The sequence below is a fragment of the Amblyomma mixtum genome, chromosome 5, assembly GCF_055824585.1.
Source record: "Amblyomma mixtum isolate Tamu chromosome 5, ASM5582458v1, whole genome shotgun sequence".
NCBI classification, from domain to species: Eukaryota; Metazoa; Arthropoda; class Arachnida; order Ixodida; family Ixodidae; genus Amblyomma; species Amblyomma mixtum.
This window is the reverse complement of record NC_143016.1, coordinates 87,688,387-87,716,082: the sequence shown is the minus strand read 5'-3', so window position 1 is coordinate 87,716,082 and position 27,696 is coordinate 87,688,387. Positions and strand designations below refer to the sequence as shown.

The 27,696-nt window shown below is 46.0% G+C and overlaps 2 protein-coding genes across 9 annotated transcripts in view; one reads left to right on the top strand and one right to left on the bottom strand.

Annotated features, from left to right (window-relative positions):
* Crag (DENN domain-containing protein Crag) overlaps positions 1 to 2,610 on the top strand; it is a 62,745-nt gene extending 60,135 nt beyond the window's left edge. For all 8 annotated transcript variants that reach the window (XM_089545412.1, XM_089545414.1, XM_089545413.1 and 5 more), the window contains one exon: positions 82 to 2,610. In XM_089545412.1, the coding sequence (XP_089401538.1) occupies positions 82 to 233 (152 nt within the window). In that variant the 3' untranslated portion in view covers positions 234 to 2,610. The remainder of the gene's footprint in view (positions 1 to 81) is intronic.
* Positions 2,164 to 26,263, bottom strand: LOC149342905 (chitinase-3-like protein 1). The gene is made up of 8 exons (XM_089545425.1): positions 26,054 to 26,263; positions 21,137 to 21,325; positions 19,892 to 20,148; positions 18,528 to 18,631; positions 12,093 to 12,216; positions 11,546 to 11,731; positions 9,668 to 9,793; positions 2,164 to 5,385 (listed from the first exon to the last, which is right to left on the bottom strand). Exons 1-8 carry the CDS (start codon positions 26,130 to 26,132, stop codon positions 4,957 to 4,959), a joined length of 1,494 nt encoding a protein of 497 aa, XP_089401551.1. The 5' UTR covers positions 26,133 to 26,263; the 3' UTR covers positions 2,164 to 4,956.
* Between the last annotated feature and the right edge of the window lie 1,433 nt (positions 26,264 to 27,696).

Here is a 27,696-nt window from a genome sequence, read left to right as displayed (position 1 = left end):
TTACTGTCATTTTTCTTGTTTCTGTGCACAGTTCCAAAATATCTCAACAGTGAAGTTGCCTCTCTCTTGCGGTTTCTGCAGACTTGTTCTACCGTGACTATATCAAGATCTACGACGAACTGGCGGCCAGACGTGCTGCGCTGTTCAAGTATGACAAGTACCCCTCAGTGCGTGCCATGCTTTGCCGGAAGTACTTCAGGGACTTGGAGCTGAAGCCCTTCTCCCTGGCTTGATGCTTTGCACCTTTGCATTGAAGGCATTGAGTTGGGAGCATACCGTGCTGGACACTTGTGCCCAGCCTGACGAAGCCTGTCCCTTTGTTTCCCAGCTTTGCTGTGGCTTGTGCTGGGGAGTTGCGATCAAGCAGGTGCAGTGGATTGTTGTTAACTTAGTGGAGAACTGTTGTTTTTTTTTTTTCACTTTAGCTGATTTAGTTCTTTTATGAGATTGAAAGTGCTACGCCTTCTTGAGCAATGTTAAATAGGCTATATCAAATAATATACAAAAAATGCATTGTCTTATTTATACACTAATGTGCAGTTTGATAATAGTTGACTCGCTATTGTTACATCACCTCCTCTGGTGCGTGGCATTGTATAGATGTACACAACGGTTTTTAGCGAGAGGGAAAGAAGCGTCAAAATGTGCCACAAGGAGTTGAAGCAATGCCCCAGCTGGTTCAAAGTCAGGCTTTTGAAGAGCGTGTTCAGACACTTCTTAGTTATGGGTGACGAGTGTAATTCTGCTCTTTGTTAAGTGTGCTGCTTTCTTTCAACGAGTTTTACTAATCAAGGTTCTGTTTTTCTGTTTTGTACTAATTGTTGGTCTTTATTTTCTTTCATGCACTCAAGTTCATCTTGCTCTCACATGTCAGACCTTAGAGGTCTTGGTATTTCACTCGAGGCATTTTACGGTATATGGTGCATCCGCATATGATGGGGCTACACTTCAACATCCCTTCAGCCGTTGGTGTCGGGCAGCTGCTGTACACAGTATAGTAGCAGCAGGTTGTTTTGTGCAATGTGCTCTTACCTGGGTGTTTTCCTTAGGATATCAGTTTAACAAGCATGTGTGCCATTGTTGTTGTTGAACTGGCACACCTGTCATCATCCACTCATTGTTGATTCACTTGGCTCGTGTGTGGCAACATGCACGTGGTAACCATCATGCCCCCCACACCTGTGTCTGCTTAACAATGCAGCTACATTTGTATTATAACACACTATACACTGCATTGCATGTATACATACCTATATATAAATACTATATACATATATATTATATATACCAATATGTTTTTTTATGAAGTTTAGTAAAAGGGTTATGGAAAGTACGCCATGTTTGTTTCTTTCAACACGACTGTTTCCACTTGTGTGGGGTTTTCCTAAACAGGTGCTCATCCTTGTTATTTAAATAGAATATGCTACAGTAGTGGAAGTGGTGCACCATTTACTCTGACACTGCGTCAGGGTATTTGATTCCAAACTAGCAACAGAAGGTGCTGCTAACACCAACCAGTGGGAGTTAGTGCCTAATGTGGAGGGTATCATGTTGCAAATCAATGAACCAATGACTCAATTATTCCTTTCGCAAATCAATGAACACCACCCTGCTTCACAGGTAGCGCATTGCCTGAACCATGGCTGAGGTAGCTCCGGACATTGCTGCCATAGCATTATCAGTGGTGTCGCGCTCTGATAATGGTGTGTTTTCACACTGCACAGTGGTGTGTTTTCGTACTGCCAGGCCACTACATGCAACTCCATTTATTGTTAATAAGTGTTGGTTTGCGTAGTGGTTCTTATGTTATGAAACAAACAAGATAGAAGACTTAAATTTTTACAATGCTGTCAGTGCATTGAAAATTTGGGTACTTGATCATGATATCCCGAAATTTTCCTGTACTTGCAACATCAAATTAACAAAAGCTTACTGATCATACTGAACTGATGACTTAGCATTATGTCCATTTCGGTTGCGTTTTTCTCTTGACCTCATTTGTCTACAGCCTCTCATTATCTCATCTATGACTATACTTCCCATCTTTTATGTATTTTTTTCTTTTATGGATGTATTTCTTTAGTCGAAAACTGAGCAGATGAAAACATGTTTGGCTATTCATATAAAAGCTCTAATAGAGCTTGTTGAGACAGAACACATGTCTAGATCAAATTTTTTATTCATAAGAGCATGGAGCTGAATGGCTTCAGTGATTTTGTGAGTGACCAAGCAATAAATCGAAAAAAAAAAAAAATATCGGTGGTATCTGTTAGAGACTAAAAAAAAAAGTGAAAAAAAAAAAATGTAAGGCTGCTGCTTCACACACAACTGAGATTTTATCTTTGATCCCATTTATATTTTTATGGCAGTTTCAAGTGTGACTGTGACTCTCTCTCCTTTTGCATTTTCCGTGCTGTGCAGTACTGTTTTTTTTTCTTTAGTTATTTTTCTTTTTTTGATTTTCATTTAGTCACAAACATTATTCCAAGCAATGGTTTCTTGGTTTTACTTTATTTGCTAGGCATAGCACTGCAACGAAGCTTACTGCAGCTGCTCCAAATGACTTCATTGGCTATAAATCCATTACTGTGACATTACTTTGTTTTGAAATAATCGCTTCAAAGAACCTCTTTGTATACGCTGCTTAAGGGGGGATGAGGGTCTTGAAAACCTTTTTTTTATTTGTTAACATATCTTTCTCAAACTTAGCACCTGGGTGTATCATTGAATGCTGATTTCAAATATGCATTTAAATTTCAAACATCTCAGCTGGAAGAAAATATATGGCAAAATAAAATATCCTAATTAGGTCGTTTCTTACGGGCCTTTTTAGTAATTTATCAGTTAAATAAACATTTTTAAAGAATAAGCAGACATTTGAAAAGGCCCAAAGCACATCCTAAAGCTAACAGAATGTCTAGAAACTAATTTTGTTGATCATAAATAAACAACAAAGTTGGAAAGAAAAATGACGTGGCGGTAATTAGCCCACACTTCGCCTAATTGCTCATATATCATGTTTAAAGGAAAAAAGAAAGCTTTAGCATGTGCTTTGGGCCTTTGCAAATGTCTACTTATTTTTAAAAAGTCATTCTTTAACTGATAAATTACTATAAAGGCCGTAAGAAATTGCCTAATTTGAACGTTATTTTGCGATAAATTTTCTTTCAGGTGAGATATTTGAAATCTAAATGCATATTTGAAATCAGCATTCCATGATACACCTGCGTGCTAAGTTTCAACAAGTTATGTCGAAAAATAAAAAACGAGTTTTCAAGACCCTCATCCCCCCTTAAGTAGCTCCTTGTAGGAGTACTTTGAAAGCTGTTGGCATCATTGAGCAACAATGAGGCAGGCCTTGTAGTGACTGGTTGTGATGTGTTGTTTGCTAATGGGATAATAGAAAAGCAGAGATTACCAGTCTTATCTCATTTCTGACAGGAGGCTCAAAGTCTGCATGAAATGCCTTCATAAAGGAATTTCATGGAGAAGTTGCAGAGGTTGTGGCATTCAAAGTACTTTTGCACATGCTGTTGTCTGTAACCGTTCCTGTTATTGCTGTTACAGGACATGTGAAGTCCAGTCCAGTGCTGGATTTTTGTATTTTATTATAGGCTGTGGCTTAGCAAATGCTGACTACTCTAAAGAAGGGTAACTTCCACAAGAATTTGATTTCTGCAATATTTGCACATCACCCTGAGTTTATGGAAAATTCATTCTGTATATAATTTATACTGTCACAGAAACGACATTTAGGTGCCCTACTGCACTTATTGTTTTTTTGGCATTAGTCCAAGTTACCCAAACGTGCACTCGGGAAATTTCTTTTTCCTTATCACAACAGGTTCTCAGTTATTACCGAGTAAAATAATGACAAAATGTAGAATTGATGGTTATCTTGAGGCTCTATGGTAACAACAAGTACACAAAATGCTTGCATGCATTCATGAAGTTATCATTCAGCCATTCCATGAAATTGCTTGTCTGCTAATGGGTCTAAATTATAACCTAGATAGCAGTTTTTATAGATTGGGCTCAGTAATTGCATCAAGCCAGTGACACAAACGGGCTATCATTTCAATTCGTAATATTTACGTTGTTACTGTTGCTTTATGTCAAAACCATGTGAGCATCAGTTTGCTATATTGTACAAATTTTCAGCCCTTATGGGCACACACAGAAAATCTCAAGTGGTTTTTGTCTTTTGTTGCTGTATAACAGTACAAGTCATCTTTCTTTCATCAATGTAACTAGAGTGTTAGAAATATGCAGTCAGTGTAGGGCAGCAATGAATACGTCGCATGTCAGCTGCTATGCCAAGTCAAACATTTGAGAAGGCATAATTTTTACCCTTTCCCTTAGTTAAAGTTAACACCTGTTAACACAGGAAAGAGGCTCCTCTTTGTTATTTGAATAGACACACACTAAACATTTGAGCAGACACAAAAGTTGTTTCTTGGCAAATATATTCTGGCCAGCCAAGGTTTCAGATCATGTAAGTTAGCATTGCCTGACACGTTGACTCTTCTGTTAAATTAAAAGAAACTAGCCTTGCAGGCAGTTGTCTGATGTGTTGACAAAAAATTGCCTTCTGTTTCAATTGTAGAAAGAGCCAAGTAGAAGTGACGTCATATAGAATCATTTATTTCTCGTCAGAACACCGGCTGCTATTAGAAGAATGGCAGTGTTATATGCAAGGGAATGTGTTGTCTTTATCACTCTGGTGATATGTGTATAAAGTCAGTCACATTAGGCAATGCTCCTGCGGCACCAAGCCTTTCCTGTTCAACGCCTTTCCCATGCACCAGTATTATGAGTGTGGCTTGCTGGATAATGGCCAGTTCAGTTTCCATATTTGACAAAACACTTTGCCGGTATTCTTGTTAAGTATTGTCAGCTCATATTTTGAGGTGTTCATTGCTATTGTTGCAGCGACCACTACATATTTGCCAGTACTTAGAACGTGCAAGTGCTGAGTGTAGCATTAAAAACTGTGCCAGGTGCGCAATCAAAGGCATAAGTGATATAGCTTCCATCAGGTTGTTGTACACACCGGTAAAATTTGTGCGGATTATTTGGATCAGCATAAAAACCTTCGTTCTTACATGTGAACACTGTCTGAGGTGTGGTTGTCAGTGTTGTCGCTGATGTCGTCAGTGTTGTTATTGTTGATGCCGTCGAAGGCAAAGCCGTTATTGTTGAAGCCCCAGCACTTTGTGTTGTAGGTGCTAGAGTTGTAGTTGTCAGGGTAGTATTACTGGCTAGTGCCTCCCTTATTGCTCTCTGAAGAGGATTTTTTGTTGCTCCACATGCTCCCTGGAAGTCATCTGTTTCGATGGACCAGACCATGGCACCAGCAAGGCCAAGGGAACGCGCAAACTCCACCTGTGGTACAGGAAAAGTGGCAGATCAGTGCGAGCAGTTGTCATATTTATGCTAGCGCACAGTGTCTTCTACTTCTAAGAGGAACACAGGAGCATGTGATGAAGTTAAGGGGGGACGAGGGTCTTAAAACTAGCCTTTTTGTTTATGGGTAGAATCTCATGAAATGCTGCACACCGATGCATTTTTCTCTTCTGATTCCAAAAATGCAATCATAATTGAGCTGGCGGTCTTAGTTTAAAAGTTATCTTGAAGTCTAGAGTGTAATTAGGTAATTTCTTACGCAGCTTTAATTAACTTTCTCATTGCATTTTGTTGCTTTTAATTACGTGCATTGACAGCAAGAGAATTCTCATACCTGATGACATTCTTACTTCTTTTGTTTAGGCCGCATGTAGATAGCAATTTACAATTAGCATACCTGTAGCGAAAAATGAAGGATGTCACTGGGTATGGGAACCCTCTGGCTATCAATTCATGTAATTAAAAGCAGCAAAATGCAATGAGAGAGTTTATTAAAGCTGTGTAAGAAATTACCTAATTACACTCTCGACTTCGTAAGATTTAAGACTACCAGCTCAATTTTGATTACATATTTGGAATGAGAAGAGAAAAATGTGCAAAATTTCATGAGATTCTAGCCATAAACAAAAAAGCTAGTTTTAATGTCCCCCCTTAAATGCGATATCCACATTGTTGCATTTGTGCAAGAAGCAGGGTAACCTTTGTGCGTGCTCATTCACAAGCATTCAATACGCGGCACGTGTTCACTTTAGAAGTGGGCATCTGCGTACTTGCAAACTGTTATTTATAACATGTAGAAACACGCTGCTCATTGGACGATGCACTAACTGCGCACTAAGCCAGTCACTGGTTGCTCAGTGTGGCCATTTACAGTTCACAGGCTGAGCTTGGGGTGGTTGTTCGGGGTGGACATATTTCTTGGTGCGTGAGTTGTACTATAAGAAAGGTATATAAACAAGAGATGCAAGTTGTGCGTATGCCACCTCTGGCACCTCTGAGAAAGTGTTGAGGTCAATCATGACTTGCTGCCCACGTACGTGATTGGCTCCTCGGTGAAGGCAGCCATGGTAAGAACTTTCCTCAAGGAAAAAATGCTGATCTATAGGAACAGTCAGCTTTATGATTCTCCATGAACGGTTGCTTACAAAAGTGCTTAGAGGCCGTGTATATACAGGTTGTATTATATTGTGACGAAGACCGACCAAAGACCCCACCGACCCAAGACCCCACCGACCCAAGACCCCACCGACCCAAGACCCCACTGACCCAAGACCCAAACATGAAGACACCGCCCCCCTGCCCCCGCCGTTCGGTGCGTCCAGAGACCACGGCCGTCAGCTCCTGGCACCCTACGGCGCGGATGCTTCGTGGACCGGGACTCATTCTCTCATCTTTCTCATCGTGGCGGCCAGCACTGCACCATCTTCTACATATTGTTCGATCCTTCACTCAAGACCATCGCCATTTCGCCGTCTGTTCGTCACCGATCGGGACGATCGCTCGGAGGCCCCGGGTAGTGTGACGAAGACGAAGCTGGCAGTGGCGCGGGACGGAGCGCCCGCGCTAGGCCAGCGGCCATTAAATCATCTCATAGCCATCGCTCACCACGCCTCATTCTTCGGCTGGCCGCCGCGTTACAATATGTTCACACGGATATAAAACGGCCACTACGCGGTCAGAACCGTCATTGTCAGAGGTAACTTTGTGTGTTCCTTATTTGTGCAGGTATGGAAAGATGACCCGAAGGTCGTAGAATGCGTTAGGATTTAGACCCAGAAGAAATGTTTTCGTGAGAATCGCCTTTTTTTTTTTTTTGCCAGTAAAACGAAACACGACAATGCGTCTACATGCTGTGATCTCGGGCACATACCCATCGAAAGAGGTGTTTGGAGTGCTTTTTAAGACGGGTTTACAGTTCTGTCGCCGTTTCTAGCATGAAATGCTTATACCCTACAATCTCGACGGCGAAGTCGACATCAGAATTTTCTTTGGACATGTTTAGTCGCAGGAATAACTTCCAGTGCCGAGCTGAATTCGGACCTGCGCCGGCGCGGAGCGATCAGTTTTCCGGTAGTTTTTCAGACCATTCGGCCATCACCACAAGGGTATGTGGTTATGTATTGTGGCGCAAGCAGCGCCACTCGCTATGGAGCTACTCTGGTAGAATGACTTTAGGCGCTGGCAGTGGCTGCGTGAGAGCACGAGTGGTGGCGCCGTCTGTCGCAAAGAAGGGTGTAGATCGCCCTCGGTCGCCAGCCTTCACAACCGGTACGTTCATTTGGCGCGTCCGGGGACTCGTCGGCAGCAGTGCTGCAGTTCCGAGATTCAAATCGATTGAAGAATCGCGAAGTGTCCAAAACATGGAGTTCTACGCGGGTGGACGCTAAAGCAAAGGATCGAGTGGTCTCGTGATCGGCAACGGCAGCCTTGTGGAGCCGAACAAGTCGCTAAGGTCGAAGAAAGCGACCGAAAGCCAGCCTAAATCGATTAAAAAAGTACGCCTAACCATCTGTATCTCGGGCGGCGTTCAAAACCCGCGCGTTTTGGCGCGCGCGCAACAATCCCGCCAGTGCATGTCACGTGACCGCTAGCTCATCTGGGCTGCTGGAGCCATGGCTGGAGCAGTGAGCAGCGGAGAGCACGAGTGTGCCGTAGAGCGCGCGCGTGCATGGAGGTACCCTAGAGACCGCAATCCTTTTTCCCGCGCCGCTGGATTTTCTCATTGTTTCCCGTTATATTGGGTTACCTTGGAGTTGAGTGGCCAGCTCTAAACTGACTTGTGTTGTGAGGTCACGGGTTTTCCTTTTAGTGCGTGAGCACTCTTTAACGGGGTCCAACCTTAGCTACAGTATCTTAGCCAAGAAAACTGAGTGGATGGCGACCCGCACGACCCCATGGCACGACCGATGCTGGTAGATGGCGCCACGGGACATGTTGCCAGCGCGCTCATTACGAATGACGGCAGCTCACGCGGCGTTGTCGCTTCGCTCAGCACATGCCACCTGGACTGCACGTGCGTCTCTTGGGCCTCCTCCGCACCGTGCGCCCACTACGAGACTCCGTAGACCATGGATATAAGTAAATTCTAGGTACTATACAATGGAGGAGTTTTTTTCCTCCATGCCATAGACGCTGTTGATGACGCATGCGCCGCTGTGGTGGCGGCGCAGCTGTTAGCGTTTTCAGAAAACACGTGAATGATTCTTACTAAAAATCACGGCGGAATTTTCGAAGCATTAGAGAAGAAATGTCTCGACCACCACTGACAACAATAAAAAATGGTTGCCTGCTTAGGATTCATGCAGTCCCTACATTCTAGCGCGGGGGGTCTCGATTCCCTGGCAATACTGGTGGGGAGTCTCAGACCCCCTGACATTTAGGACTTGGTGAAAGTATACAGATCAAACATTCAGCACGCACGATCACAATCGGCCTTTACTGGCATTTATCCCGGTTTTACGGCGTCGTTGGTGTCCGCACCTCAAGCACAGGCCACCCACCACGCTGATCGGTCAGCGCATAGTGACGTCATGCATACGCGTCATGGCAACGCGAAGAAGCTCTTGATTTCCTCCCACAAACTAAACCGCGTCTTCTAAAATTTCCGGTATTCCCCCGCGTCACTAGAGTCGATTAACCTTGTTACGGACTCGTGACTGCAGCCCTGTGAAACGTTTACATATCACCGCCATCCAACTGCCGTTGCCGGGAATCGAAACCGCGGCCTCGTTTGCGGCACTAGAACGTCAATAGCAAACTATGAACCACTGCGGGTGGTTCTTTCATGAAACTCGACCCTATCCCCACTTCGAGCATATACTGTAGCATGTCCAACATTCTCGGTCAAAAATTTTGAAAATTGTAAAATTGTAAAATACTGTTACGAAAATATTGAAGGTAATGGTCCATTCTTCTGATGTCTAGCAATTTTTTTGTTCATCGATCACATCGAAGGGTAAAGACTGCCATAGAGGGGAAGGCTTTTGACGATAGCAAAAGCGTTTATAGAAAAAAAAAATCGAAACTGCCGCCTGGTGACCTGCCGATATATTGATTGTTATATTGAAAGCTTACATGATATGAAAGAAAAAAAAATGCGTTCGAAAACGGTTTCCCGCTCTAAAATGCTTTTGTCCAGAATTGTTGAGTAAGTTACCTACAGGTATTAAAATATTTCCAAGCACCAGATTCTAATTGGATTGTACACCTCCTGTCGAAGTGATACGTTACAGCTACAACATGAATTAAGCGTTTCACTTACTTTAGCCGTGAGGCTTTGCGCGTCGTCGTAGCCGATCCACAGGTTTCCTTTCACTGCCACCGGAGCGACCACGCGAGGATCCCTCGTTATTTTCCAGTCCTTGGACGACTGCAGCTGGGAGCAGATCTAAAAAAAAATCGGTAGCGACACTTAGGACTGCTAGTGTGGGGGAATGCTAAAGCATTAGTTTTTGCGTGGCCAAGTTCTTTCTGCGAGATGGTTAGGCTGCGTTGTTTGTTGAGCACCAAGACCGGCGCTCGTTCGGAACTGTGAGCTGTACATTGCCTGCTCCTCCTGTAGCGCGCTTGGCCTTGACGCAACGCGTGCACCTAGCTCGAAGAACGGCGTGATGACGTCATGTTTTTGAGACCATCTCTAGGCCTCGACAACGACGGTCGTCGACGGATTTTCGTCTAATTTGGCTAGTAACGCTTTCGCATTAAAGCGTGAGTATAGATCTCGTCATTCACGGTCTACTGGTCTCGCGGAATATGCTCGGCGATGCCATGTACGCACGCGTGTACTAAATGTGCACAGCGGCTGTGGCATCTGGGAGAACTCCCATAATTTTCATAACGGCGGCTGAGAATAAAGTGCATGAAATAGAGCATCTTTAACACCTTAGCGCCCGTCTTGAACAGCCCATGCACAAAAGCTTCGTTGCTTGTGCGCGTCCAAGAACTTTCAAATCAATGTTTTCTGAACTCGCTCACGGCCCATTTTCATTAATCGTTGTAAGTTACGTTTGAGTAGTTAGGTCATTAACGTAGCATATACTCATGCTGCGTCACTCATTACTCATGCTAACAGTATGCGTTCGTTTATTTCAGTTACAGAGATGAAAACGTTCTACACAAAGAGTACCATACTTCGTCTTTGCTTTTGCGTTTCAAAGCCGTTGTCAGTGACGATTGAATAAACTGCCCAAAAGAATATCCGTTACATACCTCGCATTTACAAGGTAGGGGCGTGCAAGTAATGCTGAAGGGACCAGCATTTGTAACCGCTACAAGAGAAAGATTAAATACAGGTATTGCGGCCACCGGCTGTTTTCGAAAGCCAACTGTGATGACGTCAAGAATACTTAGCGCACGGATCTGTGAAGCTTTGACTATGCCACTATTCACTTTCAGACGATGATCACAGAATCCTTTTCTGCTATGACGTCACGAGTTTGAATCAAGTTGTGGGGGAAAAATGTCTAAACCTGATTTTCTCAGCAGTAAATGCATCTTCTGTTGCCAAACAAACATATGACATCACTGTGCATTATAGAAACTCCCGCCAAATATACCCACCTCCTCACCCTTCCCTGACCAAAACCGAGCAGGTGGTATGGCGTAGATTACAAACCGCCAACCTTTCCTCCTCTCCCTCATGCGCAGAGGGGGGAAATCTCCAACCTGTCACTTATGCCCGCAGCAGTTCGGATTTTAAACACACATATCAAACTTGCACAAACAAGCTGAAACCTCCCTTGCAAGGGACGGAATCGCAGGAGCCATGGGAGCTGTGCTGCTCTGCGCAGCTCACAAGCGGAGCTGCAGCTTCGCATCCTGGTCTGGGCCTTGGAGGTCGCCGCGGCCCAACAGTGTCCGGTCATCTAGGGCGTCACGAGAGCCCGTCGCCGTCTTGTTCAAAACCCCTTCCCTTTCACCCACCCTCACCTGATCCGCTAAAGTGGGTCTAAGAGTTATCACCAACAACCAACCAAGCAATCAATTAAAAAAAATCGCATGCATGCTGGTGTTTGTCCCTTTAACGCTTTTCTTTCTCACTTGTAACGTGCACTTTGTGCGGAGTGCCTGCGGCCAAGCGTCCTTTCATTAGTGGACTACGCGAAGTGGAGAAACATCCGTTTCTCTGGGTGCTAATTACCTCGTTGTAGCCTAGGTAGCCGGCTTCCCTGGTGATGGGCCCAGCGGGACCGGGCCCCGTGGTGGGAGCCAGGAATCCGTCATTTCTCGGGTCGGCCAGCGTGAAGGTGCGACCGTACAAGGGCATGCCCAGCACCAGCTTGGCTGGGTCTGCGCCTTTGTCGAGCCACATCCTGATGGAGCTCTCCTAAAAACGACAAAGAAGGACGCACGTCAGCATCGGGCGGTGTCTGCCCGGCACGAACTACCATCAAACTGGCTACGCGAGAATGTGACAGTCACCCGGTCGTTTAAGAAAACGATTTCCCTTTATGTATAAAGTGTCCATGACTTCAAGGTGCAAAGCGTCTAAATTGTGTCCTAATAACGTTTCTTACAGCTACAGATTAAAAAAAAAAACGGCTTGCGAAGTGGGCAAAAAAAAAAAAATAAACAAGCAGCGCAACAAGCGTTGACTTAAGTCCCCGACCCTTGTGTTGACATTTGACAGCTCACGATCTGGACACAGTACAGTCTCGCTTGTAACACTATAGCTGAACCACACTTACCACGTTGAGCGTCTTCTCCTCTTCGCTGCCATGTTCACGGGCCCCGAGAGGCGAGCAGTGTCCCGTGTAGCTGTTCCACGACCCGAAGAAGTCGTACGCCATGACGGACACGTAGTCCAGATACCTGGAACGTTGATTATGTACAGTCTTTGTAAAAAGTAACCAGGCTGCACGTTTTTCTTCTTCGTCGCATATTTAAGCTATTATGTCAGCCCTCAAGCTCTAAATATCTGTATGGTAAGAAGAACCCCTCTTCTCACCTTCAAAGAACTTTTTGACCTTTAGGGAAGCCGTGAGGGCCCTGTTATACGAGTGAGAATCAAACCATGCAGCCTGGTTACTTTTGACAAAGACTGTACGTTTTCGTGTGAAACATTATGTTTGCGGGCAACAATTAAGAGCTTTACGTATAGTAAAATATTTGGATTTTACAGCATATATTAAAGTTAGCTATAAACCGTTGCGGTGGCTCAGTGGTTACGGCGCTCGGATGCTGGCCCGAAAGATGCGGGTTCGATCCCGGCTGCGGCGGCTGAATTTCGATGGAGGCGAAATTCTAGCGGCCCGTGTACTGTGCGATGTCAGTGCACGTTGAAGCACCCCAGGCGGTCGAAATTTCCGGAGCCCTTCACAACGGTGTCCCTCATAGCCATAGTCGCTTTGGGACGTTAAACCTCAATAAATCAATAAATCAAATTAAAGTTAGCTATAGTTAAAGCTGCAGTTCTATAGCTACGACATCGAAACACTGTACCCTGTCCTTGCTCATCCAGAACGCCACCACACGTAACTTTTGACAGCCTATGTTGGTGTCATCTCTGCATCTCGACATTTTTCTTTTTGAACGGCGTTGTCCAACTTGAATCGGACACACGAAGCACTAGCCGAGCGGATACGTCGAAAGCTCCGACTGAAAGTAGAGGCACGGGAATCGCCATAGCGTTATCTGCTGTCCAGGGTAACAGACAAGCGTATAGCATCGTGCATTAGACAAAAGGCTGACTATGAGTCAAACTAATTTTCTAGGCAGTATTTAGAGCAATGCATAAGGACACACTATTTATGACCGTCCGACGATACGCAAGGCGCACTTTCTACACAGCCGTTCTCTGTGAGAAGAAACTTGCTCTCAACCACGCGTTAAAACCCGAAGCGTCCGTTCACTTTTTTTTGTGTCCGCTAAAGCTGTGAAAGAATGATCAGGCAATGATACGAGCAGGGGAGCGGAAGGAGTTGAGGCTTTCAGCTTTTACAAGTGCTCTAAAAGTGATACGCCCGATAATGCAATATCGCTTACGCGCTACTTTCGCACCGGTATCACTTACACAATATCAGTGGTCGCAGTATTATGCTTCGCACAGCTATCTCGGTTCCCGCTGCCCTGATAATCGAAAAAAAAAGGGGGGGGGGGGGGGGGGGGCTTATTGGCTTGCCTCTGTATTTGACTTTGTATTTGTCTTGCCTCTGTATTTTGAGCACAGTGTTGCGCGACAGAATGCCACATGACTTACACAAAATGCAAGTGGTAATCACTGAAAATACCAGATTGGAATCCGCCCATTTGGAATCCGCACCAAGCATATCTCGCCGACGCATTAGAATCAGTTCAAAATCGCGCTGTTAGATTTATTCATTCATCGTACTCTTATAATATCAGCGTTTCATCTCTCAAAGCAGAATCTGGTTTATCATCGCTTTTCTGTCGACGTCGCATTGCTAGCCTTTCACTGTACCACAAGTTCTTTTTTTCGTCCCTTAATCAAGCACCATACATCACAGCAGCAGCACGCATATCATATCGAACCAGCCATCCACTTCAAGTTGCGCGCCCACGTGCCCGGACCACCACCTTCACTGCTTCATTTTTTTTTCCGAACCGCCTCAGACTGGAATGGCCTTCCCCACGAAATCGCTTCTACTACCTGCCCATCTTCGTTTTTGCAACTTGTATCTGACCATTTTTTCAATAACTGTTTACCATGATCCTTATTGTTTGTATAAAAACCCACCCCTTATGTAATGCCCCTACGGGGGACTTTTAAGGTAATATACTGAACTGAACTGAACTGAACTGAACTAATAATATTGAATCATCAGCTCTGTACTGCACTGGCAGGAAAGAGAAGGAAATAGGCCTCTGTACACGTGTCGGGGGGGGGGGGGGGGGGGGGGCTATACCTCAACCTTAGCGACCACGCACCATCTTTCCAACTTTCCCCTTCACCCCACCCCGCTTATAACCCGAATAACGAACAACACGCTTCCCACGGCCAGGGGACAAAGGTGCGTCTCTTCCCTTTTCTGCCCAGCCTTGGCTGCAGAGCTACAGCTCTACAGTCGAATACGACTCGAGAACGAAGCGGCAAATGCCCCTGAAAGGACCCCCTACAGCCAATGGCGTCACGAAAATCGGTCGACGACATTGGCTGGAATGGGTTCCTTTGAGGGGCATCTGGCGCTTCGTTCTTGAGTTGGCTGCCGCCTGCCGTTCAGGAAACCGGTGTTGAAAGCCCAGTCGTGTAAGTGTTCGTGTTTTTTTTTTTTCTCTTTTGATTACTTTCTCCATAGGTCAACACAGGCTACACAGAACTCCCCAATGACTGTGCTTTTAGTTCCTTTTCCTAATGTATATTCTCAAGTGGTGGTGACAACACCGTGGACGATGAACCAGCAGACTGATATGGTTTCTAAACGAACTCTTTGTTGGGATAACTTCCGCCTATAAATAACTGTACAGTCGGCCAAATCTTTAGCTGGTGTGCGTGACGGCCGCGTTTTCCGTGCTCCTGCAGCGTATGACGGAGCAAACTTGCGAAAATATCGAATATAAGCACAGGCTCACAAAGCCTCTGCTAAATACTGAGCTTTCCGCAAGTTTGTTTCGTCGTAAAGTTCAGGAGCGCAGAAAAAGGGGCCGTCGCGCACGCCAGCTAGATTTGGCCGACTTTACTGTCGCGATGAAAAGAAAGGCGAACAGCACGGCCCCTACGCGCTCCACTGTTTGAATTTCTTTTGATCGCGCTTTTACCTGCACGGTAAAAAAGAAAAAAAAAAGACGTACGAGTCGTCTTCGAATGCATCATGGACGACTCTAGCGTAATTTTGCTACCACCGAAGTAAAAGCGTGATGAAAAGAAATGCGAAAAGCGGAGCGCCTAGGCTCCGCTTTGTTCGCGTTTCTTTCCATCGCCCCTGTACAACTCGGCAGAGGCGATAGCGATAAACGTGCTCGGCGATTGTCGAAGGACAAAATCTCCGCTGCTTTCGGCCGCGCTTAATTTAAAGCTGGCGAGGAACCTTCGAGATAAGGCGCGAAAAGGAACTTCAACAATCGAGAACAACGCGGAAGCACTTGCGCGTGGCTGCGATAATTCGAGATAAATCTGGTCGCATCTCGCGTAACAAACCAAATGATAAAAGCCGCGTGCCGGAGGCTTTCAGCTCGAATGAACAATCTGTACAAAGCTTCGCGGCATTACTCTCCTCTCAAAGAACCATCCACCCGATGCTTTAAAGCAAAACGAAGGGTGGACAAAAATAAACAAGGACTGTAAACAAAATAAACAGTGAGGATGGAAAAACAGTGTCATTTAGCGCTCATAATACGGGTTAAGGCGGACGACATCGACAAGTCGTGCGTGTGGTCACTGGGATGCTCATTCCATGAGGGACGACTTCATAGTGCAGTTCACCTAGTCCACGAAGAACCTTGTACGGGCCGAAATAGCGGCGCAAAAGCCTTTCACTCAATCCGCGGCACCGAACGGGCGTCCGAACCCAGACTTGTTATCCTGGCTTGCATTCCGTGTTGCGTCTTCGTAGGTTGTAGATTCTGGCAGCGGTCCGCTGCTGGTCTTTGATCCGTAATCGGGCAGACTGTCGGGCTTCTGCGCGCTGACGGTAGGCTCTGACGTCGAGATTGTCTTCGTCGGTGGCGATTGACAACATTGCGTCGAGCATAGTCGAGCATGGTCGTGGACTCTCTCTCTCGCGGACGGGCCTAAACGGTGTCATCTGGGTGGTCTTCTGTACTGCGGTGTTGTAGGCGAAGACCACGTTGGGCAGAATGGCGTCCAAGGTCTTGTGCTCTGTGTCTACGTATATACTACATGGTAAACATGTCTGCGATCGTCTTTTTAAAGCAGGCCGTTCGTCTGCAGATAGTATGCAGTTGTCCTTCGGCGGATTGCGTGACTGTACTGCAGGACTGCGTGGGTGAGCTCGGCAGTAACGCAGCTCCTTTGTCCGTGATGCGAACTTAGGGGGCACCGTGGCGAAGGAGGATATTTTCAACGAAATATTTGGAGACTTTGCGGCGCTGCTACGGGACAGAGCTTTCGCTTCGGCGTAGTGGGTCAGGTAATCGGTTGCTACTATTTATTTATTTTATTTATTTCACAATACTGCAGGCCAGTATTTCGGCCTTAGCAGGAGTGGCATATACATGAAAGATGTCGACGTGGGGAAGGGGCCAGGTAAGTTGGAAATGTCTCGTTGGTGGTTGAATTGGCTGTAGAAATTCTGCTGGTCTTGTTAGAGGCTTTCCGCGGCGTTAGCAGTCACGACAACTCTTGACGTAGTGAGCGAGGTGAGCGGACAGCTGAGAGTGCGAGCAAAGACAAGTTACCCAGCTGTTGTCTCATCGTGCGAGGCCTGTTGAATTTCCCCACGAAGTTTCGCGGAGGCAAGAAGAAGGATGGCAGTCTTGTTAGGGGCGAAGTTTTTCTTCACGTGAACGCCGTTCTCAAGACAAAATGAGACTAATCCAAGTTTGAACGCTCTGGGGGGGGGGGGGGGGGGGGGGGTGAACACGACTTGCCTAAGGTATTCGATGAGGCGCTGCAGCTCATGCAGGGTCTGAGCGTTGGTGTTGCACAAGTCGCTGGAGGTTATCGGCTCCAAAAAGGCGTCATCATCGTCTCCTTGCGGTGGCTTGTCGATAAGGACTCGCGACAGGCAATCTGCATCAGTGTGCTTCTGTCCAGACTTGCACACGACGATGATGTCGAACTCCTGGAGGTGCTGGCTTCATCAAACGGGGCGGCCGGAGGTGTACTTCAAACTGGCAAGCCAGCAAAGTGCGTATAACAATCTCCGACGATCATGAATGGTCGTCCGCCAGGTAGGTACGGAATTTCGGTGTAACCCAGATGAAAGGCACTCCTTCTCGGACGTCGAATAGTTAGCCTCGGCCTTCGACAGCGAACGGCTAACATAAGCGATCACTTTTTTCAGACCGTCATTTTTCTGACGATGGCGCCTATGGGTTCACGCTGCTTGCGTCGGTATGAATTTCGATCTTAGCGTCTTCGTCTAGATCGAAATGTCCAAGGACCGGAAGGGACTGTAAGCGACTCTGAAGGTCCTTGAAGGCTTCCGCTTGCGGCGCTTTCCACTAGATGGCGCATTTACCTTTGTAAGCTGCCAGCCAGGGCACCTTTGGTAGGCGCCCGCCCGTTACAAAGGGAAGGCTACATCATCATCATCATCATCATCATCATCAGCTGAGTGAGAGGTTCGATGATGCGTGAAAAGTTCTTGACAAAGCATCTGTAATATACAGGGCGTATTGGAAAAGAAAGAGCTATTTGCTTATAGTTAAATATGGGGGGGTTCAGAACAGCGCCATCTATTGATTGCTTCCGAAGCCACTGAAATTATTGTTTTGAGTGTTCTACTGCGACATGCAAAAAAAAAACAAAAAAAAAACAACTGTGATGCCGTGCCAAATTCACGAGGTAATAACAGCTGATCGTCGGCGATACTGCAACAAGGATTATCGTTCACATTTTTGCATTGCTATATTTTAGACGCACTTGCATTTTATACTAGCACAGCGCTTCTTGCTGGCTCAGATCGCGGGCCAAAGCGTCTTTCGTTTAAGAACACGAGGCTATGAACGCTGCCTCCATCGCTTGGCGGGACAGCTGAAAGTGAATGGAGATATCAGGGATACTTGTGTGACACAGCGCCTGTGTTGTGTACTTCCCATTCTTCGTCCTTGTTCGCACTCTTTTTTTTTTCTCCTTGAAAACACTTGTGCGAGACAGGTAGTAGAGTCCTATAACACAGCTTCAAAGGTCGTTATGGCAACTGAGAGTAGTTTTCGGAGCATTCTCAATTTCTGAACACCCAAACTCACTCCAAGAAACTTTCCACTGCTTAGTCGTTCTTCCACGTCTTTGCAAACGCGTAGCCCATAATTAAGATCATTCGAACCTTAACATAACTTTAGAGCTAGCTTTTCTGCTTTCATAACCATATGACGGCGCGACGGCAGGCGAATATCCCGATGACCCAACACACCTGACCTATACTAATCGGCACATAATTGCTGCTGAGGCGTATGTGACGGCACTGGAAAGCGCACTTGTTGCACTATCGGACGGTACTGTCGACATAGCTTATTTTCAGTTGGCTTACAACGTCACATACCTCATAATTCCAGGCACGTCGTAGGCTACGTCGACAGTTGCCTTTCCTGCAGAAACAGCCGCTGTCAGAAGCTTCCCTTTGGGACTCAGAACGCTCCTTAGCTCCTGAAAGGATAAGTGTTGAGGGAATTTTCGTTTCCATTTCAGTTCCTTCTGCATAGTACGAATCACTCAGCCATAGTTGCATCTCAACTTCTCAGTTATTCGGCTGCTGCGAGAAACTTGTACTTGACCATCACTGACAGCTGTCCTGCCCCCCAGTCATGCAAATGATGGCGAGCCCGGAAGATTGCGTATACACCAACGAACCGCGAGCAAATTTATGCAGATGTAGCATATATAGGCCTTTAAGACAGCTATGGCTGTTCACGGCAAGCTTTCTCCGGAGTAAGTGGAGTCACCGTCGTCGTACTTCGCGATTGAAAAATCCCGCATTCACTTGGAGATCAGTGACAATAACGTCCAGATGGTGGCGCTGGGTTGAGGGTACTCTCGACCATGGCTAGGCGCAACGCTTGTGCCCACGCGCTACAACCGGTTCAGCCACAACATCGTTATCATCTTGAGGATGTGCCCTTTGTAACTAAACAGTTTGATTCGTGTAGGCACAAAAGAAATACTCATCCTGGCTCTCTTCTCAAAGAGCCTCAGAAAGGGGCTTTCAATAAAGTTGTGGTAGTATGGAATGTTAAAGGACGCTGCTTCACAAATATCCTCCAGCAAGAATTTTTTAAATGTGTATCGCGAAAGATGAGTTATGTGCAGTCAAAATTTGAACTTCCGCGTCTTCGCGCCTTTCCCTCTCCTCTCGTCAATTTTCGCACGCCAAAACGCCGGCGCCCCTCTTGCGGGCCCCAACCATCCGGCCCCTCCCCTACTAAACCCCTTCGTCCGCCGGGTGCTGGCGAGCGCGGAGTGGCCGCGCCCTGGTAGCTACGTGACGTCTGAAAGAATTCGGCGCGGTAAACCAATGATAACCTCCAACTGCTGACGTCACTCGCACGACGTGACGTCGTATGCCAGGTTTCCCGCGAAAGCCCGGCACCGCCCGTCGCCGCGAGATGCGAAAGCGGGAATTTTAAATTGTCAATTGTCAATGTATGTATTGTCAATGTATTGTCAATTTCTCGCTCGCTTTTGAGGTCTAGCACGCAACATTAATGCTCGGTGGCCTGTACTCTACATAGTGCAGACATGTTAAAGCCAAGCTCGAACGCCGTTTTCTGTGGCCCTTTAAGGTACAAACTTTGCTGCTGGGTTTAAATCGGAACAGCTGTTCTTCCATTACATTAGACTTCAGCGTGCAAAGAAGCAACGCCTATGGCTGCAGCGACACCGGAAGAAGCGTACGGTATATAGACATACCTCCAGCAGGAGCACCAAGTTCTGCTTGTCCTGTGGCACGCCGCCCCTGGCAGCCGGGTACTCCCAGTCGAGGTCAAGCCCGTCGAAGCCGTACTTGCTCAGGAAGGCGTCCACACTCTGCGCGAAGCGCTTGCGCCCTTGTAACGTGGAGGCCATGCGCGAGTACTTCTCAGAGCCTTCGTTCCAGCCGCCGATGGCCAGCAGCGTCTTCAGTTGCGGGTGCGTTGTCTTCAGCTTGTTCACCTTCTCGTACATGCCTGGACGGAGAGACGCGTGCTTACGCGTACAGTGTGCGATGTGCGAGCGAGCGGTTTCCTTGAACAGGAGACAAGCTAACGCATGGCTGAAGCATTGACAGAAAGCAAGATAACTAGCACGGAGTAAAGAAATGATATTCAGAGGGAAGAAAACAGACCAACTTGGTCGTGAAATCTAACGTAAATGGAGCCCGATGCAGCGCGAAATTCTAGCACTCGCTGAAATGATGGGCAACAGGTGGATGGCCGTGCTTTGGGTGAGGCGTACCACCGTGGTTTAGAGTGAGGACATTCATGAGAGAAAGTGTATACAAGATATGCCAGAAGGCTGACGGCTGCTAGTTGGTAGAGGCCGAACCCGAAATCTTGCTGCGTACACATCCATTGTCAAAGTTTATGGAGCATGATATTGGTTAGTTATTTATATTGAGTTTTATGGCGCAAAAGCAGCTAAGGCTATGATGCGCCAGGCATGACATTAGTGAATGAGAGTGTAATTCTTTGGTATCTCTGACACACAGCGTGAGATCTAACGGTCCACTATGTCATTTTCGTCCTCAGATCGAGAAATATACCTATACAACTGATTAGCGTGCAAAGACGGCAATGAAATACAGCTGGCCATCGCTATAACGAAGTAGAAGGAGCTCGGCGATTACTTCGTTACAGCCCGTGTTGACCGAGCTTCCAAAGGAAAACGTCATTCCTTCGTTATATCCATTATTTCGTAATAAAACGTTTCGTTATAACGAAGCACGGCACGCGTTTTTCGCGCATGTTATCCTTCGTAATTTTTACGCGCGTACCAGCTGCGTATACGACGATATGTATGCACACGGGGTTGACTGAATGGATATGGAAGAGGCTTTTGTCCTGCAGTGAACGTAACTAGGCTGTTGCTTCTGATGATGATGATAATGCTATAGGGCAACGTCAAATCACTCCACACAAACCCGCGCGTATATACAGCTGTCCGTGTGGCACATACCGAGCCCGTAGTTGTCCTTGAGGTCCAGGTACGGGTCGAAGGCGGCGATGACTCCGTTGTCCAGCTTGGCGAAGGCGTACACGAGGTGCGTGCAGAGCGACGCGTCGATCTGGCCCACCGAGAACTTTCCCGCGCCGTCGCGGTAGTGCGACCAGCTGCCCCAGTAGCAGAAGAACACGCGGGACCCATCTGCGAGGTCGAGCGCGTGTACACGGCGGTGAAGACCTTGGCTGATCCTGCGTCCCAGCTTCTTTATGGGGAGCACTGATTGATTGATTGATTGGTTAGTTGATTTATTGATATATTGATTCGGTAAATCGGTTAATCAAATAAGCGGTAAATGGATCGAACGATCGATTTACTTTTGTCGCAAAAACAATTCCTACCCAAAGTCAACATGGTACTCCCGGTCTTCGACACCTTATGCGTTTGTGCCTATTTGAGGAATGGCGCTACGCTAGCGCCGCACCTTCGATTGTAGTTTAACGGGGACAAAATGCACCATTCAGTGATTCCCGCGTGCCCTTCGAACACGCCCCCAAAGCTCGCCAAAATCAACCCCACATCTCCTCCTCCTCCCTCCCTCCCTCCCTCCCTCCCTCCCTCCCTCCCTCCCTCCCTCCCTCCCTCCCTCCCTCCCTCCCCTCACCCTTCCCCGCAATTTTGATATTTCGCAACATTACACTCATGGTTGGAATGCTGGGAAAACCACCACAGTGATTCCTAGTCATGCTTCCTGATTTCTGTGCTTCCGTTCCCATTCTAACGCTGCAGAGAAGTTCATTCCGTCTCGAACCACACTGTTATCTCATTTGGTCGAGAGAAAGTAATCACGGTGTAATTAACGATCAACAGGGATGACTCTGCTTGGCTGATAGCGTTCCACTGCGGCGCAAGCCGTGCATGACAACGGGTCAATACTCGCGTGGGAAGATTTGTACGCAGTAATGAAGCTTATGAGTGAGTTTCATTGTCCTAACTTCCGCTGAGTAATGGGGAGCCGAGAAGTGGCTTGAAAAAAAAAAACAACAACATCTGATTCAACGCGGAGTTCGGCGTTTTTTTTTCAGACTACTTGCAATTTTGCTTGAGGCGCTTGGTGTACATATTTGCTCGTTGCAAGCCTCCCACTAGGCGTGGCTAAAACAGCGGAGAGCACCTAATTAACGAGCCCACATGGACGCATCCCGAAAATTCCCACAGCAGTCAACCAGTTTCTTATGATTTCACATTAACACACTTTCGTAAAAAAGAAAACACACACACACCACACGAACTTATAATACAGAAGTACCTGGCACTCCAATAAAGATGTGTGAACTGCACTGAATTTTACACTGGCGGCTCAAAAACAGCAGATTATGTCGGAAGGGCAGCAGTGCAAGGAAATTGACAAAAATAGTAAGGCTACCAAAGTGCATCCATTTTTACTGCCGAATGTTATGCTGTATCTGTAGCTGTAGGCAGAATAATAAATAACAGTATTCAGAACAGCATAATAAGTTCACTTAGCCTGCTCACGGCGCTACATTTCAGAACTGCAGTCGAACCCTTAGTAGGAAGCATTGTACAGAACATAGAAAAAGTCACAAGACAGGGACATATGATAAAATTCTGCGGGGTTCCTAGCTATGTTGGAATAGATGGAAATGAAAGAGCCGACTTTTGTGCTGCACAAGCTCGCAGTCGTGAAATAAAGAAAATCAGTGGTCCTCATAGAGACTGCATGAAATTAATTAACAAACATTAACAAAGTACATTAACATTACATTTACATTAACAAAGTAAACAACAAGGTGCAGTTTGTAAAGCCCGTCTTGGGTGAATGGACTTGTAGTCACCACGAATGTTTTATAGGATTAATTTTATGTCGTTTGCGCATTGGAAACATACACTTTACACGAAGTTTCCTGCTGACAAAACAAGACAAACATGTTCCTGAAAGATGTGTAAAAAAATGTGTTTCTGAAACTTACAGTAAAGCACATCTTATACTTATGCGCGTAACTCCAAAAACTAAGGAAGAAGTACTTTACTCAGTTTTACAATGAGTGCATCCCTTTCCACCCAACGCTACTCTTAGGTGGAAATGCAGTTGCTGACATGCCTTATGTTTCTAGTTTTTCAAGAGAAGGTGGTTTTCTTGAAAAACTGTAAATTCTGACCCAGTGCCTCGCTTGATATTATGATACACCTCAGCCACTTTCTCATTCCTGAGAAGAAGGCCGAGGTCTTTATTCGGTTTGTTGGGACCCTCGAGATCCTTTCCCGGCCAAGGATGGTCGCTCAGGTTACCCGACCTTCTTTAAAGCTTGTGCTATTTGCATTTATAAAATGTCTTTCCTTCATTATCGCTATAGGTAGCACGAATTAACTTTATAGGCCCTATGCACCACCCTTGTTCGTCACAGTTCTATAAAAATTATGCACGGAACAATTTTTTTTATACATTGAGCTTGGCGGATGATAGCTTATGAGCAACTAAACCCAACACAACACAGCATATTTAACATTTGAATGTTTACTGATTCACAATGAGCATTCAGAAACATGTATCATAGGTAAGAACGTACACCCCTTAAAAGCCAGCATTTACAAAAACAAACATAATAAACACGAGGATAGACAGCGCGAAACTATTTGGATCTCAGGTCATGTGAATGCTCTAGACAACGAAACTGCAAGCTTGATGGCCCGTGCGGGTACGGAGCCGGCACCGAGCATTCTCAGGGAACGGAATCATTGTCAACGTGAGAAGAAACGCAGTGCACTCGAAGCGCTACAATGTCTCAACTGCAGATTTAAGTGCCCGTACATGCCACTCGTCAGGGGAGCAAGGATCACTCATGTCCAGCATTCTTGTGCAAAAAAAATTTGAATATTGGAATATTGTAAGGTACTGTTATGGAAATACTTAAAGAAATGATCCATTCTTACGACGAGTAGCACAATCTTTCTTTTAAAATTTTTCCATCGATCGCATTGAGCAGTTAAGACTGCCATATAAAACAAATGGGGAACATTTTTGACTATTGAAAAAACGTTAATAGCAAAAAAATGCAAGCGTGCCAAGGGAAGATCTGCGGATGTATTGCTTGTTATAGTGAAATGTTACAGTATATGAAAAAATTGCGTTCTTTCCGTTGAAAAATGATTTTCGTCAGGAATTGTTAGGTACGACTCTGACACGCAGAAACGAGACCCTTCCACCCACCATTCAAATACAGCACGATGTTTGGTCCCCCAAAGATCCAACTCCCGGAATTTAAAATTCTGACAGAACTACCCTCCTCCTCACACGTTTTACACGGAATTAAATGTGATAAAAAATAGCTCATTATCAAAACCAGCAACAACTAATCTCTCCCTGCCTTGCATGGGACGTACCTAGCTGTCGCTGACTCTAGCCACAACTTTAGTAGACCAGTTAAATTCAGTCAATCAGCCGCCGCGGTGGCTCAGTGGTTATGGTGCTCGACCGCTGACCTAAAAGACGCGGGTTCGGTCCCGACCGCGATGGTCGCATTTCGATAGAAGCGAAATTCTAGAGGCCCGTGTTTTGTGCGATGCCAGCGCACGTTAAAGAACCCCAGGTGGTCGAAATTTCCGGAGCCCTCTTCCACGGCGTCTCTCATATCCTGAGTCACTTTGGGACGTTAAACACCAGAGAGAAAAAACAATTTTAGTAAGACAAGCATTGCTACTGCACACAGGGTCTCTCACAACGCATCTACATTGCAATAAAGTTTTTTTTTTTTTTCAATGCCGCTTGTGACCACTGCTAACACAGGAGTGCGTCAATTTTCTTCAGTACCGTTGCTTTTATCCCCAGTACTGTAAATCGAACGTAATTTATTATGGTCTGACTAATGTACTTTTTTCTTTTCAAGTCGTTTTTGCCGAGAACTAGTAGGCTATCTCGGCCGGTCGGTAGTACGTCAACTATCTGCAGAGAGCCACTTGTCCATCATGAGGGTGGTCGCCAGGAGAAGGCGGTTGTCAGGGGTAGGCTTTTTCTGAGTGGCCATTGTTCGTTTCTCGAAACGTGTCGTGCAACTGGGTCACGTCCAGAACCTATCTTTTCAGTGCCATTGTGTCGCGTGAATAAAATGACGTAAGATTGCTAAAGACCTGTGCTAACACAAATGCCTACACGAGAAGGGATGAAAGCTGAGATAGTCAGTATGAATGCAAAGTAGAAATTGCTCGTATCACATGCACTGCCATTGACTCGTACTATTTGATCAAATCATCATTTCTGGCGCGACCACGGTTGCTTGTTTTTTGGTTGCGCTATGCCTCTCTATCCGATTATTTGAGTGGAGCACAAATGTCCTATAGCGTAATGCCAATGTCTTCTTTTTCTTTCCCTGATTGCTTACTTAATGCATTGTCACACATCATGCAGCGCTTATGAAAAGTGTTTTCTGAACAACAGTTTACATTGACGCGACATTATATTCTCCATCACGCAGCGCATATTCTCTTGTTATTTTGAGATATTCTTCGGGTAAAACAATAATTCTGTTATAGCAACGCTCCAAGAGTTAAGGAGAAGCCATTTAGATGAGTAAAAACAAACAATCATGCGCACAACAGTTCCTTGCCCTGGCGAGTGGCAGCTTGTTTTTTGAATGAGCATACACCTCCTTCAGTAGCAAACACAAATGTTTTGTGCAGTCAGAGACAGAGCAGCTAAGCCTACCCGGAGAGCTAAGGGAAAAGGTTAAATGCGTAATCGCGTCAATTAAAGAAAGGTGATTCTAAATTACGAGCCGCCTCAAAAGGAGAACAGCCTGAGCAAAGAAGCAATTCATCGTCGTACAAAATTATACCGTTGAAAACATGTTTCGTACATAACAGCTCTCACAGGTGAACATTAAAATGCGCAACACATATTAATAAGCAAAACATCACCTTGTGCGAGTGACGCCGCCTCGCGATGTGGGAGGCTCAAAGCGCAGAGCAAGACGACGAGAACGGCGACTCCTTTCATGGTCGCGCACTGTCCTCACACCAGTACTTTTTCGCGGCCAAGTCTCGGGTATATATATCCCGCTTTCGTATGTAAACAAAGTATACACTTCTTTCACGGGCTGCAATTCAGTGCCACTTCGTAAGCGTGTGACGAAACAATGCCGTAGCGCCAGCCGGCGTTTCACAGGGTGGAACCGTACAAAGGCAGGCTGCGGCGACTGGGCTTATCGTATATATATCCTACGTGTAGAGAGCACGGGTCGCTCCTCCCTTATCGCCCGTAAATTTCTATGGAAGAGGGTGCCCGTTATATGGTTGCCGTATCTGCAGCCTTCGCAATTATTATCTTTGCGAGCAATTTGATGACTGCGACTGCAGTGTGTTGCACTTCACACCATGTGCCCTCTCCTACCTCTCCCCCTTGCGGTTTAGACCGGAACACCTATCTTTTATGACGTGCAGACCACCAGAATGGCCGTCGGAATGGTGCAGTATCGTCCCGTGTCCGTCGTTAAATGATCGCACGTCACAGCCTACAGCACGTCAAGCAGCCAAGACATCAGCACAAACGCGCTTGAACTTTCTTCCGTCGCGTCATGGAAGAGGTAGAGAGTGACGGCAGCGAGACACTCAAATACCAAGGGTGTCGGACAAAAACGTGTAGCCTATATAACATTTCATACGAGGTGTATAGAACGAAAGAACACGAGTTGCTAGCTATTGCTGACGCAAGTCACCAAGGGTCAGCTGAGAAACGACGTGAGGAATATAATAGCTCCTCACGAGAGAAAAAGAGTCAGATTTAAGACTGACATGCCACTTCACTGACTGCAGTAACGCAGTAAACAGAAGTAAAAAAAAAAAGCAAAACAAAAAATCCAGGTGCTATAGACCAGATTGAAAGTAGACTCGGCATTTAACGCAAATCTTATATGAAAGCACCAGTGTGCACAGTGTTCACCTGACATTCCGCGTTCACTTACCTTTAAGTGTAAAGAGATGTGAAAAAAAGAACACTGTTATTAATATAAGGCTCTTTCTTTTCAACTGCCCAGTACGCTGCTACTGTCACTCTGCGCAGCCCTTTATCGTCGTGCCCTTTCTTTCGGTTATGTCGCACGAAGCCATGAAGTTGCCCAAGAACAAGAAAGTGTTTACTGTCTGCAGGTCGAGGCGCGACGTGCAGTGATGTCGGGCTCTCGTTACAACCTGTTTACAGTGCCATGTATCAGCGGCAGGTCTCCGCGGCACTTATTTCGCCGTTCAACGTCACCTCAGAGATATCCTGAAGTTACGTTGAAAGAGCAAATTACGTCAGAAAGTGGTGCTTTTTCGCTATAATATTAGCACGACTGTTAGCGACGCTAGGATGACTTAAACTCGTAATTAATTGACCGTGTAATGACTTTTTTTTTTTTGCGCAAACTGCCCTCACTTGAGGCACATAGTCCTCTGAACTTGGGTACGTTGTTTTCGCTACGTATTTCCGGAAACAGCGCTACCCATGGAATGGCTTCCGGTCGAACACGGTGGAAAGTTACTGAGCGCTCCGTACGCACCCTGTAGGCGGTTCTTGCTTTGCT

What these genes read in the sequence shown, in the direction of transcription:
- LOC149342905 (XM_089545425.1), bottom strand. Translation starts at nt 26,132, where the DNA reads ATGAAAGGAGTCGCCGTTCTCGTCGTCTTGCTCTGCGCTTTGAGCCTC. An exon ending in GACGTGCCTGGAATTATGAG is followed by an intron (nt 12,217 to 18,527) that starts GTATGTGACGTT and finishes TCAACGTTCCAG; the next exon opens with GTATCTGGACTACGTGTCCG. An exon ending in GCTACCTAGGCTACAACGAG is followed by an intron (nt 9,794 to 11,545) that starts GTAATTAGCACC and finishes ATTTTTTTTTAG; the next exon opens with ATCTGCTCCCAGCTGCAGTC.